The sequence below is a fragment of the Betta splendens genome, chromosome 13 (genome assembly GCF_900634795.4).
Source record: "Betta splendens chromosome 13, fBetSpl5.4, whole genome shotgun sequence".
Lineage (NCBI taxonomy): Eukaryota > Metazoa > Chordata > Actinopteri > Anabantiformes > Osphronemidae > Betta > Betta splendens.
In genome coordinates, this window is record NC_040893.2 from 19,411,570 (window position 1) to 19,424,248 (window position 12,679).

Genomic DNA, 12,679 nt, shown 5'->3' on the forward strand with positions numbered 1-12,679 from the left:
GGAGCGGTGTCGTCCGGGTGGCCCGGGTGCAGACGCCGGGCCAATATACAGCACGCCAGGGGGCCACATCGGCCTTTTTGCGGGGCCCTTCCTGGATCCTAACGCGGTATTCAAATGTGAGGATCGGGGCGGGACACTCGGCACCTTATAAGAGGAGGACGCGGAGGGCTCCTGACTGTACCAGCGCGCCCACAGCCGCCTGTCACGCTGCGCCCCGAGGCCCCGGAGCACAGACCGAACCCAACTCTGCTCCTGAAACAATGGATGAGTGACCAATAAGATATATTGACTTTACTATCACAGGGCAGAGTGCCACGTTACAGACCTCATCTCCACATTTTTGGGGCTAAATATTTTTCCTACTTTTGGATTTTCCCGAAAGGATTTGATTTTTGCCTTTGACTTGTTTCCTCTTCATCAACTCGGCCACAGACAAACCTTTCTTCTTCGGAGATTTGCGTTGGGGATGTTGAGCTCTGTGAAGATGGAATCTCATGATCTAACAGAGTGGAATACTTTCTACAGCGAGGCCAGCGAGGTAAAGAAGCGCTCGTGAGAAAAACGACCCTAACCCTTATTTCATTATGTATTAAACAGCGCAACGAGTCTCAGGTTTTTCTTTAATCAAACACAAAATGATGCGGTTCCATCTGCTCACAGAGCAGGATTCAACAATGACGGGAAAAACTCAAAGACTTGACATCAAACGAAAAGAAAACCTTCCTCGCTCCCATTTCAAACTACATAGTTAAGATTATAAAAAAGTGCAGATGAGGTTTAAAAAATGAATTTAAGTTTGACTTAGATCGAGTTTTTCTCGAATTATTTTTTTTTTGTTTTAAATTTGTTCTTTACAGTAAATCGACAATAGATATGCATTTTATAAAAGTTTAACTTTTATTTTTTTTTAAAATGAGTAACTGCTATTTTCGTTTCATTTACTAAAATGATTGTAAACGCATTAAACTGAAATATTGATGTAGAAACATGAAATTTCCGAGATAAATACTCCTGAATTAAAAGCATCAGGCCTTTTCTTCGTCCTTTGTGTCGCTGCAGCCGCTGAAGTAACAATTCAGGTGTAAATGCAACAGGTTTCTCGCGTTTCTCACTAATTCGATTAGAGTTAATTTCATCAGCGGCCTCAGTTCTCACTTCGCATCGGCCTGATGAAATTACCACAAAGGCTGCTCTGATAAAATGTAACCAAGGATCATTACGGGCGGAGATGTCCTTCCATCCACACAGATCATACTGCACATTAAAGGTCTAAACGGAAAAAGTCATACACGTTTTGATTTAACGCACTTATCAAATTTAACAACTACTCGGGAAATCACCCGCTTCACAGACGCTGGCAGCTTGTTTTTCCCATGGAAGCAGTGAAGAGTTCGCCGGCCTGAAAGGCCCCATGACGCGCTTTTTACGCATTTTCAGGTTAACATCGCTGTGTGAAATCCACGTCCCTCCGCGCGCACTGAGAGCTTCTTTGTGCATTGATAGCGAATCGCTTTTTACTCGGAGAATGGAGGCACTTTGAAAAATAAAATAAAATAAAATATTAAATCTTTTTTAATTCTAATTTGCTGATGAATACTACTGTGAATTGGTACTTTCTGTGTTTCTTGTGTCTAACCACATGTTTCCTCTTTGCAGATGTATTCCTCTCCCAGCAGCATGAACCCTGGCCTGGGTTCCATGGGCTCCATGGGCCCCATCAGCAGCTACATCAATCTGAACCCGGCCGCCACGTCCCCCGCAGGCATGAACATGCCGTACCCCAGCTCCAGCCTCAGCAGCTCCCCGGCAGCGCTGGCCTCCATGGGCTCCGGGCCCAGCCACATGTCCCTCTCTCCCGTGGCCCCGTCTCTCAGCTCCGGCTCTCTCACCCAGCTGGGCCCTGCCGCTCCGGGCTCCCTGGGCTCCTTGTCCCACTACCAGAACATGGGCCAGTCCATGAGCCAGCTGGGATACCCCTCCAGCGCCAGCCTGAGCCGGGCCGGGCCCAAGGAGATCCCCCCGAAGCCCTATAGACGCTCCATGACGCACGCCAAGCCGCCGTACTCCTACATCTCCCTCATCACCATGGCGATCCAGCAAAGCGGCAGCAAGATGCTCACCCTCAACGAGATCTACCAGTGGATCATGGACCTGTTCCCCTACTACCGGGAGAACCAGCAGCGCTGGCAGAACTCCATCCGCCACTCGCTCTCCTTCAACGACTGCTTCGTGAAGGTGGCTCGCTCGCCCGACAAACCGGGCAAAGGCTCCTACTGGACTCTGCACCCGCAGTCGGGGAACATGTTCGAGAACGGCTGCTACCTGCGGCGCCAGAAGCGCTTTAAGATCGAGGACAAGGCGGCGAAGAAAGGCGGCAAGAGCCAGGAGGGGGGCTCCGGAAAAGCGGGCCACGGCGGAGACCACCTGGGGGAGGACTGCAGCCCCGCCGGCGGGTCGGAGGGGGCCGACTCCACCCACTCAGACAACTCCCACCCGGGCTCCTCCGACGACCAGCCGCTCCCCAGAAACCCACTGCTGTCCATGGACTGCCCCTCGCTGCCGTCCTCGCACCTGCACAGCCCGCCCGTGTCCCTGCCGCCATCCTCCTCCACCTCCTCCGCCCTCCCCCCGTCCTCCATGTCCCTCTCCACCCCGTCCTCCTCCAACCCTCTGCTCCACTCCCAGTCCTTGGCAGGAAGCCCTCACCTGCTGCAGAGCTCCATGCAGCAGCACATAGATCTCCAGAGCGACGCCCTCAAGTCCCTGGATCCTCACTACAACTTCAACCACCCCTTCTCCATCACCAACCTCATGTCTAATGAGCAGAAGATGGACCTCAAGTCCTACCAGGACCAGGTGATGGCCTACAACAGCTACGCTAGCGGCTCCCCTGTCAGCGCCAAGCAGATCTACGACAGCCCTGGGCCGGCTGCCATGGACTCAGGCAGTTACTACCAAACTCTGTACAGCCGCTCTGTGCTCAACGCCTCGTAATATGGACACACGCCGCACTCACACCTGTGATTGGAGGTGAGACAAAATGGAGGCTTCTCTCCCTGCCTTCTCTAAAATGGACACCGAGCTCTTTATCGTCCTCCATCTTCCTCCCTCTCTGGCACAAGCGAAGCGGCCTTGAACGAGACTCACATCTAACATGGCTGCCAAGTTTGAGGGACGAAGATCTGTTTTTTTCCGGAGACTGGCTGGTTACATGGAGGAAGTGAAGTGAGGTGAATGGTAGAAGTCTTAACTGATGAAGACGTTTGATTCGCCCGTGTGTAAGTCAAAATAGATCTCGCTTTTACCTGTTGCAGCAGCAAAATTGTACAAAATGTAAATAGAGGTAATGTGGGGGGGGGGGGGGGATATCTGCATTTATTTATGAAGGGAATAAATTTTAATATATCTTGAATAGAGCTCTGTCGACCGGTTACAACCCAAATGTGAGGTGTCTTTTAATCTGAGGTGAGTTTCAGGTTACTGCTTCAGGCAGATGTTACTGCAGCGGGAGACAGTACATTTTTTGTGTTACACCAATTCATAGGTTCCTGCGTTTCTGTCAGATCAGGCTTCAGTCACTGCAGATGTAGTTCACGAGGTCTGTAATTGTTTTTCATTTTGGTGAAAAATGAAGAAAAAACCATTTAGTTCTTTCTGAATCACAAAGAAGGAGAGATTCAGCGCCAGAAGGAAAGAGGCAAAGTAACTGTGGTAAAAACTAACATGCTTGTGTTTCATGTCTCATCATTTCTTGTAGTTACCTTCACAGCTGCATTCAAACTCAATGCTTCTCTGCAAAGTTCTGTTAAAACGTGGTTTGTTGTAGGAGGAGTTCAGTCAGTTACTGGAACAGTGGAGGGAGGAGCGATGCACTAGGAAAGGATTTACATACAGTACTTTGCACTATAGAGCTGCAGCTGCTGTGTGTGTGTGTGTGTGTGTGTGTGTGTGTGTGTGTGTGTGTGTGTGTGTGTGTGTGTGTGTGTGTGTGTGTGTGTGTGTGTGTGTGTGTGTGTGTGTGCTCAATGGGCTCAGCGTAACATGGTCTGCAGGGGTCAAATAACCCTGACTGTCCAAAGAAGTGCCTTTTCCTCCAACTAACTGAACTGATATCAACAATCTACTGAAGGATTCTTACAACCAGCAGATGATGCAGAAGTTTCAGGTCACGCGTTGTCCTTTGTGGACCTTGTTTTAGTTGAAATGTCTTATTTAAGCTATGTTGCTTTTCAAACATTGAAAGTGTGCTGATATAATATATTGTTTTACTGTTTGTTTTGTTAATGTCGGTTTCAATGCGATTAAAATGATTCATGTTTTGTTTTTCTTATTAAAAAAGGCAAAAATGTGGGGAGAAAATGTCTATTTGTGTTTTTTCACATCGTCTTACTGCTTTAACATCATTCAAACATAACATAACATAGCATAACATTCATTTACTTCATCTTTATAAAGGCAGTGAATGCACCACGGCTACAAACAGAACGTGTACATGGCACATTGTTGCTCCACAACCGGTTCCTGTCTTTCACCTGCTGTTGAGGCAGCGCAGCGGGAATCGCAGCGTGTTGTTGAAACAGCTCCCGACCGATGACTGCGGTGTGTGACATGTAGGACTGGCAGACGAAACACGGGCCGGGTCGCACCGGGCCTCACACAGCACCGCTCCAAACGCGTGCCCTGCCCGTGACCCGGCTCTGCAGCAGCTGCAGCGCGAACAGCACACACACGTTTAGGTCTGGGGTCCGGAGTCGCAGCCTTGACGCTCCTCAACCATCACAGCCTCCTGGGTTCAACAGAAACTACAGCCTCGACGTCAAACAGTGGTTTGTTTGAGCTTTGCTGTGTCGGAACCATAAATCAGTAGCGGCAAAACGGAAACTTCCAGATTGGGAGAAAACATTAGGACACTAGGCCTCTGACGCTGCACACGCAGACGCAGACACACACTTTGATGGGACTGGTTTCTTACAACTGCCAGAAAATGAAAAGGTAATTTATTGTGTTCCTGCAGCTGCCTGCGCTCACCGGCCCTGTGCCAGGCATCCGCTGTCTGTCTGCATGTCTGCCTGCCTGTCTGTCTGCATTCTGCCCGTCTGTCTGCCCGTCTGCCTGCACGTCTGCATGTCTGCCTGCACGTCTGCATGTCTGCCCGTCTGTCTGCACGTCTGCCTGCACATCTGTCTGTCTGTCTGTCTGTCTGTCTGTCTGTATGTCTGTCTGTCTGTCTGTCTGTCTGTCTGTCTGTCTGTCTGCTCAGTTGCCCAACCACGCTCTGTGTCACCCCCCCAGTTACGTTGCGTGGAGGCCTTTTAAAATAAAGGCTGGAGCTCGTTTACGCGGACACTCTGTCACACTGTCTGAGCTGAGGAGCCTTCCATCAATATGATGCATTTTATGATGCCAGATCAATTTATTGGCCATTTAAATGAGCACAGAGCAGAAAGAAGCGGTCTCTGATCTGTGAGAGTGGGAATCTGAGGCAGTTTGTCACCTTGCAAACACAATGGGCCCTTCAGAGCAGTTGGTTGATAAGATAGGTGAGCTCCCGCCTGATACGGTCTCCACAGCTACAAAGACGCACTCGGCTGCTGCAGGTATGACTAACCTGGCTAAATGTCGAAAATGTCACTCTGATATTGCAGTAATCAGGTGACCACGCTGATAATGCTCACATTCAGTCCAGTTTTCATGAGGGAAAACAGATTAGAGTCTCTTGCATTCTGTGGGTTGAGGTTTTCAAGGGGCAATGCAGAAGTTGCAGTGGAACAATATCAGCAGCAAGAGGTGGAAAAAAAGCGTGGATCGACACTGACATTTTTAACCCTTCAGTTGGAATCTGTGACCCTTCGCTGACCCAGTTTCCAAATGCAAGGCTTGAAAAATAGATCGTGTCTGCTGAAGGCAGGGTGGATGTCCCAATACAATCAGCTCAAAAAGAAATCCACAAAAGCATTATCTGTTCTACATGATTTTGGGAACATACATTTTCCATTAATCTAAGGACAGATCATATCAGCAGAACAGGTACTGGTTGTGTTTGCAGTTGGGGTCCAGTTTAACCCAACAAAGCTGCTGCACGCTTTCATTTTCACTAAAATGAATATTTGTCTCCTGAGGTGCAACAGTCTCTGTCTTCGGCCTGTTGAGTTGTTAATGGCGTCGCCCTGAGGCTCCGTGCTGCTGACAGCAGATCAGCCTGCAAGCGTGAGCACCTGCACAAAGAGCATCTGTGGTGGCCTGAGACGCGTGCATGGACATGACGCTCCGCCGTCGCACCGTTATTTCACCGTGTCATCGCTCTGTGTGTCCGTTTGGTGGTTGAAATACAAACTGTACAAAAAAGAAACACCAGAATTGCTTTGGTGCAGAGTTTCTTCTGTTTGCTGCTGATTCCAAAGGACGCGACCAATACAAGAAAAGCACCGAGAGGCACGAAGAAAGACAAGGGCGGTGAAGATGTGAGATGCAAATGAGGCAGTGCATCCTGGATCCTGTTCGGCGGATGCACTGTTTACACTTGCTATGGCCCGAGGAAAGGGAGGAAACGTACAGTTCTGCCTGCAGCTATGCTGAAAAAACAAAGGCACAGATGACAGGTCAGTTGGAAGCAAGCAGCTTGTCGAAAAGTTTAACACACTGTTATTCTCCACCATAATTTGCAACACGAAAAGTTATAATGATGATATAAATGTTTTTTCATCACAACCGTTAAACTTTTTTATGCGTCTAAACACACGCAGATGAAATTCAACTGCTGCAAAAGGTGAAGAGGTTGATTTTTTGTTGAGTGACAGAGCAAATAAGTCGTCAGAGGGAGCGGTGGTTAATAAACAGGAGGCTGGACGCAGGTTAGCCGTTACCCGGACAGATGGACGCAAGCTGTAAAGAGGCCGTCAGACAATCAGAGGAGAGACAGAAACAGGTAGAGGTGAATCTGATGAGCTGTCCATTAAAGGGCAACTTCACCAAGATTACAAACATGGGGTTTCAGAACTAGGATTGGCTGTAAATTATGTGTTTAGGCTTTAACTTCTTAGTTTGACCAAACAAAACCTTTTGGTAGGTCTTTAGTTTTAATTGTTCTTCATTCAAAAGAAAAACGTCAGTAAGTAATTAATCAATCGCTCAATCGCCATGACAATGTTTACTCTTGTTAAACAAAAGAACATGTGAAATCCAGAAATAAACTGGGATTCAGGGGCGTTGATGTAACAATAAACAGCTCGACAGAATGTAACAGCTGAGAAGGAGTGAGACGAGACAAAAGCAGTAAAAAGTGGAGCTGCGGCCTGTAAAGATGACAGAGGGACAGTCAGTGTGTCATTCAGACAGACGGACGGACGGATGGAGCGCCAGCAGCCACTGCCTCCGATAAGCGCCTGGACTTTGCTCCGGCGGCCGTGGGTGTTGCAAAGAGGCCTGAGATAAAACCTGTGGACTGAGAGACGAGCACAGAGGAGGCGGCTGATTAGGGTGTGTGTGTGTGTGTGTGTGTGTGTGTGTGTGTGTGTGTGTGTGTGTGTGGGCACAGAGGACAGTATCGATCAAAACACAACCATTGACTCAGGGACGCAACAGATGCAAACTAGAAAAAAGAGAGCAGCCTCTGCATCACAGGTCAAAGGTCAGGGGAGCAGGTTTGGGAGGTTGCTGGTTCCAAACCTCAGGTGCTGAATCCTTAGTTTGTCATTGTGATCTGGATCAAAACGTTCAACTCAACACAGTAAACAAGAAGCTGAAAGCAGTAAACTATCAGTCACTATTCTTTTGCTTGTATTGATTATTCTGCTTCATATATTTATGGTATTTAATAGTTTTTTTCTGTTTTGTTTCCCTTTGTTGTGTCTTGTGTGTGTTTTTACTGACCTACTTCATGGATCACCACAGTCTCATCTTATCTTGATGTGAGTAACATTCTCTGTTATGATTACACACACAGAGCTCCAAACGCATTTGTCAAGTTCAGTCTGTAACACAATACGCACAACATTTCAAAATAAAAGTCAGGTGATTATTTTTTTTTAAGTCCAGGACACGGTGAGGTATCAGCTTCAACAAAGCTCCTAGTGTCTCCAACAGCGATAAGAATCTGTGACATTGCAGGTTTGAACGCTGGCAGCCTCCTGCTGCTCCTCTTTAGTTTCAGGATGTTTGTATATGCAGTGGAGGATGTGTGAAGTACAACAACCTCAGGACTTTGCACTGCCTGCCTTCATGTGTGTCTGTGCCTCAAGTTAGATTTTATGATGTCAAAACATGGGGAAATCCCCTGCTCCACACGTTTGTGTCCAACAAACCTTCATCAACATCATCATCTTCACTTTCTAGAGCTGTGTCAATAATAAACCCACTCTTTCAAATGCAAACTACATCCAGAAAACCCATGTGCAAGGCACCTCATTGGACTTCATCGTCTTCTGATTAAAGGCCAGTTTGACATTAAGTCGGATGTGGCACCCGCTGTCGATGGGTCTGAACTGTGCTTCTCTGTGTGGACTGTGGACGTTCCTCTGTGTTTGTGTGGCGTCCAAACGCATGCAGTCATAACTGGAGACGCTCACCTTCCTGCAGGTGTGAGTGGCTGTGGGTTCACCGTGGACCGGGCAGTGGAACCAGCAGGTGGGTCCAGAGGATGCGCAGGTGAGAACTGATATTTTAGCTGTGGAGTTTAGGAGCGGCTACCAAACAGCAGGACGCGTGGTTTGTTCCTGTTCATGGGCTGCTATCAGAGCCCAGCGCCCTTTGACTGCACCCATTACCCTTCCAGCAGGGCGGCGACGCACTGGAATGGCACTGGGTTGATATCAGCTGATAATCAAACAGTAGCAGCAGAAAGGACTTGACTTTTACAGAAAGACTTTCCACTGACGAGGACAGAATGTCTGTGGACGTCCGACCAGCAGAGGTGAAGAAACGCTCACACGAGCTTTGTGACGGACGCTGCATTAACTGAACCTTCGCCTCCAGGTTGTAGCTGTCGGTCAGAGCTTCAGCCTGAGCTTCTTCATGGCTGCGTTCAATGCAGCAAACCAAGTAAGACGTGTGAGGAGACACTAAATGTCCACCAGGGTGATGAGACCTCCAGGAATGTGCACTCAACATCTGGTTCACATGTGTGGGGTGAAACCCACAGTGGAAGTGTGTGTGCGCTGGTGGCGAGACGTTAAGACAACACTGTTTGAACTGACGTAACGGCCACCACCATCCTCTGCCCTGTAAATCAGCCGAATGAAGACGCACACGTCTCGTGCTCACACATGCTGAAGACGCCTTTGTTGAACCTGGCTCAGCTCTGAATGTCTGAGAGCCACTGCTTTGATGCGTTGCTTCCATTTCTCCCACGTTCCGTTCGCTCCGTTTTCATGTTCGCTTTGTTACTTATAAAAATGTATTTAATCACCGACTTCATTTCTTCATGATGTGAAGTGCTGAAATATTCATATCACAGTGGTTTGAGGATCAGAGTAGGAGTCGTCTGGTGATTCACCCTCTGCAACGTAAAGCCAGCGGTTCCCAGTATAATAATCAAACACTAACTAGGTCAAATATAAACCAAACATGCTGAGCCGTGATCTGTGTGTCAGGAGGCAGCAGTTCGGCGTGGAAGAAAGCCATGACTCCACAAATATCGGCATGACACTGATTATTTGCTGCAAATATTTGCTGCAAATCAGAGAATTAATCTTTGTTTACAGCACAGACAATCTCTGATTGTTTAATATTGTACCAGCTCAAAATCAAACGTGTTTCTTTATCTGTCTAACGTTCAGCTTAGGTGCAGTGGAGGCAAACGGCTCCGTGTCGTCACAGCATCCGTCACAGCGCTGCTTCCTACGGTTTGGTACCAGCCGTCACAGGGAGCTGCTAAAGGTGCATCCAGTGCTGAGACGCGTTCAACTAAACCACAGCCACAGCTCCAACAAGTTTAAATCCACAGAAGAGAGAATGTGGAACTTCTGAGGCCTCTCACCACGAAGCATCAGCATCATCGTCAATCATTTACTGAGACTTAGCTTTTATCACTGCACTGATAGACACTGGTTTTCATTTTCAGCTCTTCTATTCTTTAGTAGAAGAGCTTAGATTCATTAGTCTTTGTTTTGTTTCTTTTGCTGTAATTAATGAAATAACAAAACTGTAGATTTGTCGCTGTTTTAACTTCACCAGGTCCTGGTTTAAATGCGGCTTCAGGCCGTTATGAGGCCGAATCCAGCCGTTTTGTGACCTGTGACCGAAGACGCTGAGACAGTCGCACCACTGTGAAAACTGCAGCAGGCACTTAGACTTCATTAGCTGTGTGTGTGTTCAGCTGGACACGCAAACACACACGCGTAACTAGGGACAATATCCTCAGCGCCGTGGAGAAGCAGCACAGCTGGTAAATGCAGACGGTGTGTTTTCTCCTGCATCAGCACCTGCTGTCGAGAGACTGAGACACAAGACATCCACAAACTGTGGAATATTGTATTAATAGGACCAATAGCAGCAGCGCTGAACGGCAGGAAGGTCGTTACTGAACCTTTGGGTCAAGAGCTTTTAAAATAGCTGAAAAATAAAAAATGTTGTTGCACTGCAAATATTTTTGCACCAATAAAGTAAAAACTTTCAGCTTCAACTACTGACTTTCATTCAAAGAAATGAGGACCGTGCACTCATGAATTACTTTTGAGCATCTTATTCCAGTTTACACATAGACGCGGCTCAGCTTCTGACCCGGGTTTGAATCTTCATGCAGCCTCAGTCGTCACAGTCTCTTCATGAGGGGTGACTGACCCCCCACCCTACAGAGGAATCTGAGGGTCCCTCTCACTTTCACCGACCTGTTACTGCAGCCCATTTGTTTTTCCACTGCCTCCGATCACAGCCCCTGGTTGGACCAATTAACAGCCAGGCTCCTGCAGCATCCAGCTGGGACAGATTAGCGGCCTCCTCCCACCTATTGTGCTGCTGCCGCCATCAGGGAGCTGGGAGTTAACAGTCGCACTCGAGAAGCAGACACAAGAATGAGCCCTTTTTCACGGGACTGCAGTCCATCCTTGTTTTTCAGGCTACGTGCACATCAGGCCTGACCTTCCTCCAGACAGATGAGTGTCAGACATCACTTTTTGCAGGTTTCAGGCCATGATTGTACATCAGTATTAAACACCTTCAACACCTACACACATGAACTTGAAGGAGAAAGTCCACGCAGGACGACTTGAAGGTTCCTTCACACATGCAGCTCATCTGTCAAACTGTTGTTTAGCTGCAACATGTGATTGAACATTTGTTAATAAATGGAGCCTCGGCTCAGTTTAGCAGGTAAAACCAGACAGATGTGTGTGTACAGTGCAGCAGCAATGGAAAACAAAGCAGAACTGTGGAGACGGGACGCCAGTGGACAGACTAACACAGTTTGGCACACGCTGGTGTATTTAACAGGCAATTTGTGTTATGGATGTATCCATCCTGCCCGTTCAACCATCAGACTGTTTTTCTACTCTCCCAAACCCCAAAATGGACGTGGTCTGAGGAGGGGGATGATGAAGAGGAGGACGAAAAAAGCCGGGGAAAAGAGTGAAGGCCAGTGGTGGGTGGTGGGGGGGTCTGAGAGGATGAATGACTGCTACTATGTCTGTGTGTGTGTGTGTGTGTGTGTGTGTGTGTGTGTGTGTGTGTGTGTGTGTGCGTGCGTGTGTGTGTGCGTGCGTGTGTGTGTGTGCGCGTGCGTGCGTGTGTGTGTGTGTGTGTGTGTGTGTGTGTGTGTGTGCGTGTGTGTGTGTGCGTGTGTGTGTGTGTGTGTGCGTGTGTGTGTGTAGCTGAACAGGGCTCCTTGAGAAGCACCCGACAGCCTCTCACGCTCAGGTAGACACAAGCTCCACTTATTTCCTCGGCGCAGACCAAAGAGACGGCGCCGCTCCGTTTGGGCCACGGCGCACGCCGTAGCAGCGAGACGAGCGCGACTGTTTGGCTCAGTGGAGGCTAGAAGTCAACCACTCCTTCCACATAAAGCAGACCGTAGTGGACTTTTATTAAATGCCAGATAATAAAAACATATCTGTTACCATAAACCATCACACACTCTGTTAACAGCCATTAATTACTTTACGTGTGAATCGTTCGCTCCTTTATGAATCGTCCGTGTGTCACATAATCATCCAAAAAGGAGGGAAGCAAATAACACACTACAATGTGTTGAGATGCCGTTACTTATAACATTCAGTATATGAAAAATAACTCTACAACAGCAGGAGAGCAGAGAGAAATGACAGTCCAAGGGTTCTACAGGATTTACTGTGCATTCCCATATTTCTGTGGAACATTTACATGCAGATGACGTGATAATCTGGATGTTTCAATGTCGGAACCCCCCGACATGTAGACAGATGTAGACATTTACCTGCCCGGCGGCAGCGCAGCATCAGTTAGAGCATTTGAATAGTCACGACCGCCCGCAGGGCTGTTGTTCGTCCCGTGAGACCCTGAAACAGCAGTGAACTACGGGAGTCACTCACTCACGCCCAGAGGTGCAGTCATTTGCATGTTAGCACTGAAAACCTGCCGCCCTTCTGCCTTTGAAAGGAGGAGGATTAAGCTGTTGTCTCAGTCAAGTAGCAGTGAAGCTCGGGTCAGTTGGACCCCCCCCCCCCCCCCCCCCCCCCACACTCTCACTCCCTCCTGTCAAAATAAACACATT

The 12,679-nt window shown here is 48.2% G+C and overlaps 1 protein-coding gene across 1 annotated transcript; it reads left to right on the forward strand.

Moving 5' to 3' along the window:
- foxa3 (forkhead box A3) lies at nucleotides 1-3,681 on the forward strand. The gene is made up of 2 exons (XM_029172289.3): nucleotides 1-538; nucleotides 1,657-3,681. Exons 1-2 carry the CDS (start codon nucleotides 467-469, stop codon nucleotides 2,992-2,994), a joined length of 1,410 nt encoding a protein of 469 aa, XP_029028122.1. The 5' UTR covers nucleotides 1-466; the 3' UTR covers nucleotides 2,995-3,681.
- Nucleotides 3,682-12,679: the final 8,998 nt, after the last annotated feature.

What these genes read in the sequence shown, in the direction of transcription:
- foxa3 (XM_029172289.3), top strand. Translation starts at nt 467, where the DNA reads ATGTTGAGCTCTGTGAAGATGGAATCTCATGATCTAACAGAGTGGAAT. An exon ending in TCTACAGCGAGGCCAGCGAG is followed by an intron (nt 539 to 1,656) that starts GTAAAGAAGCGC and finishes TCCTCTTTGCAG; the next exon opens with ATGTATTCCTCTCCCAGCAG.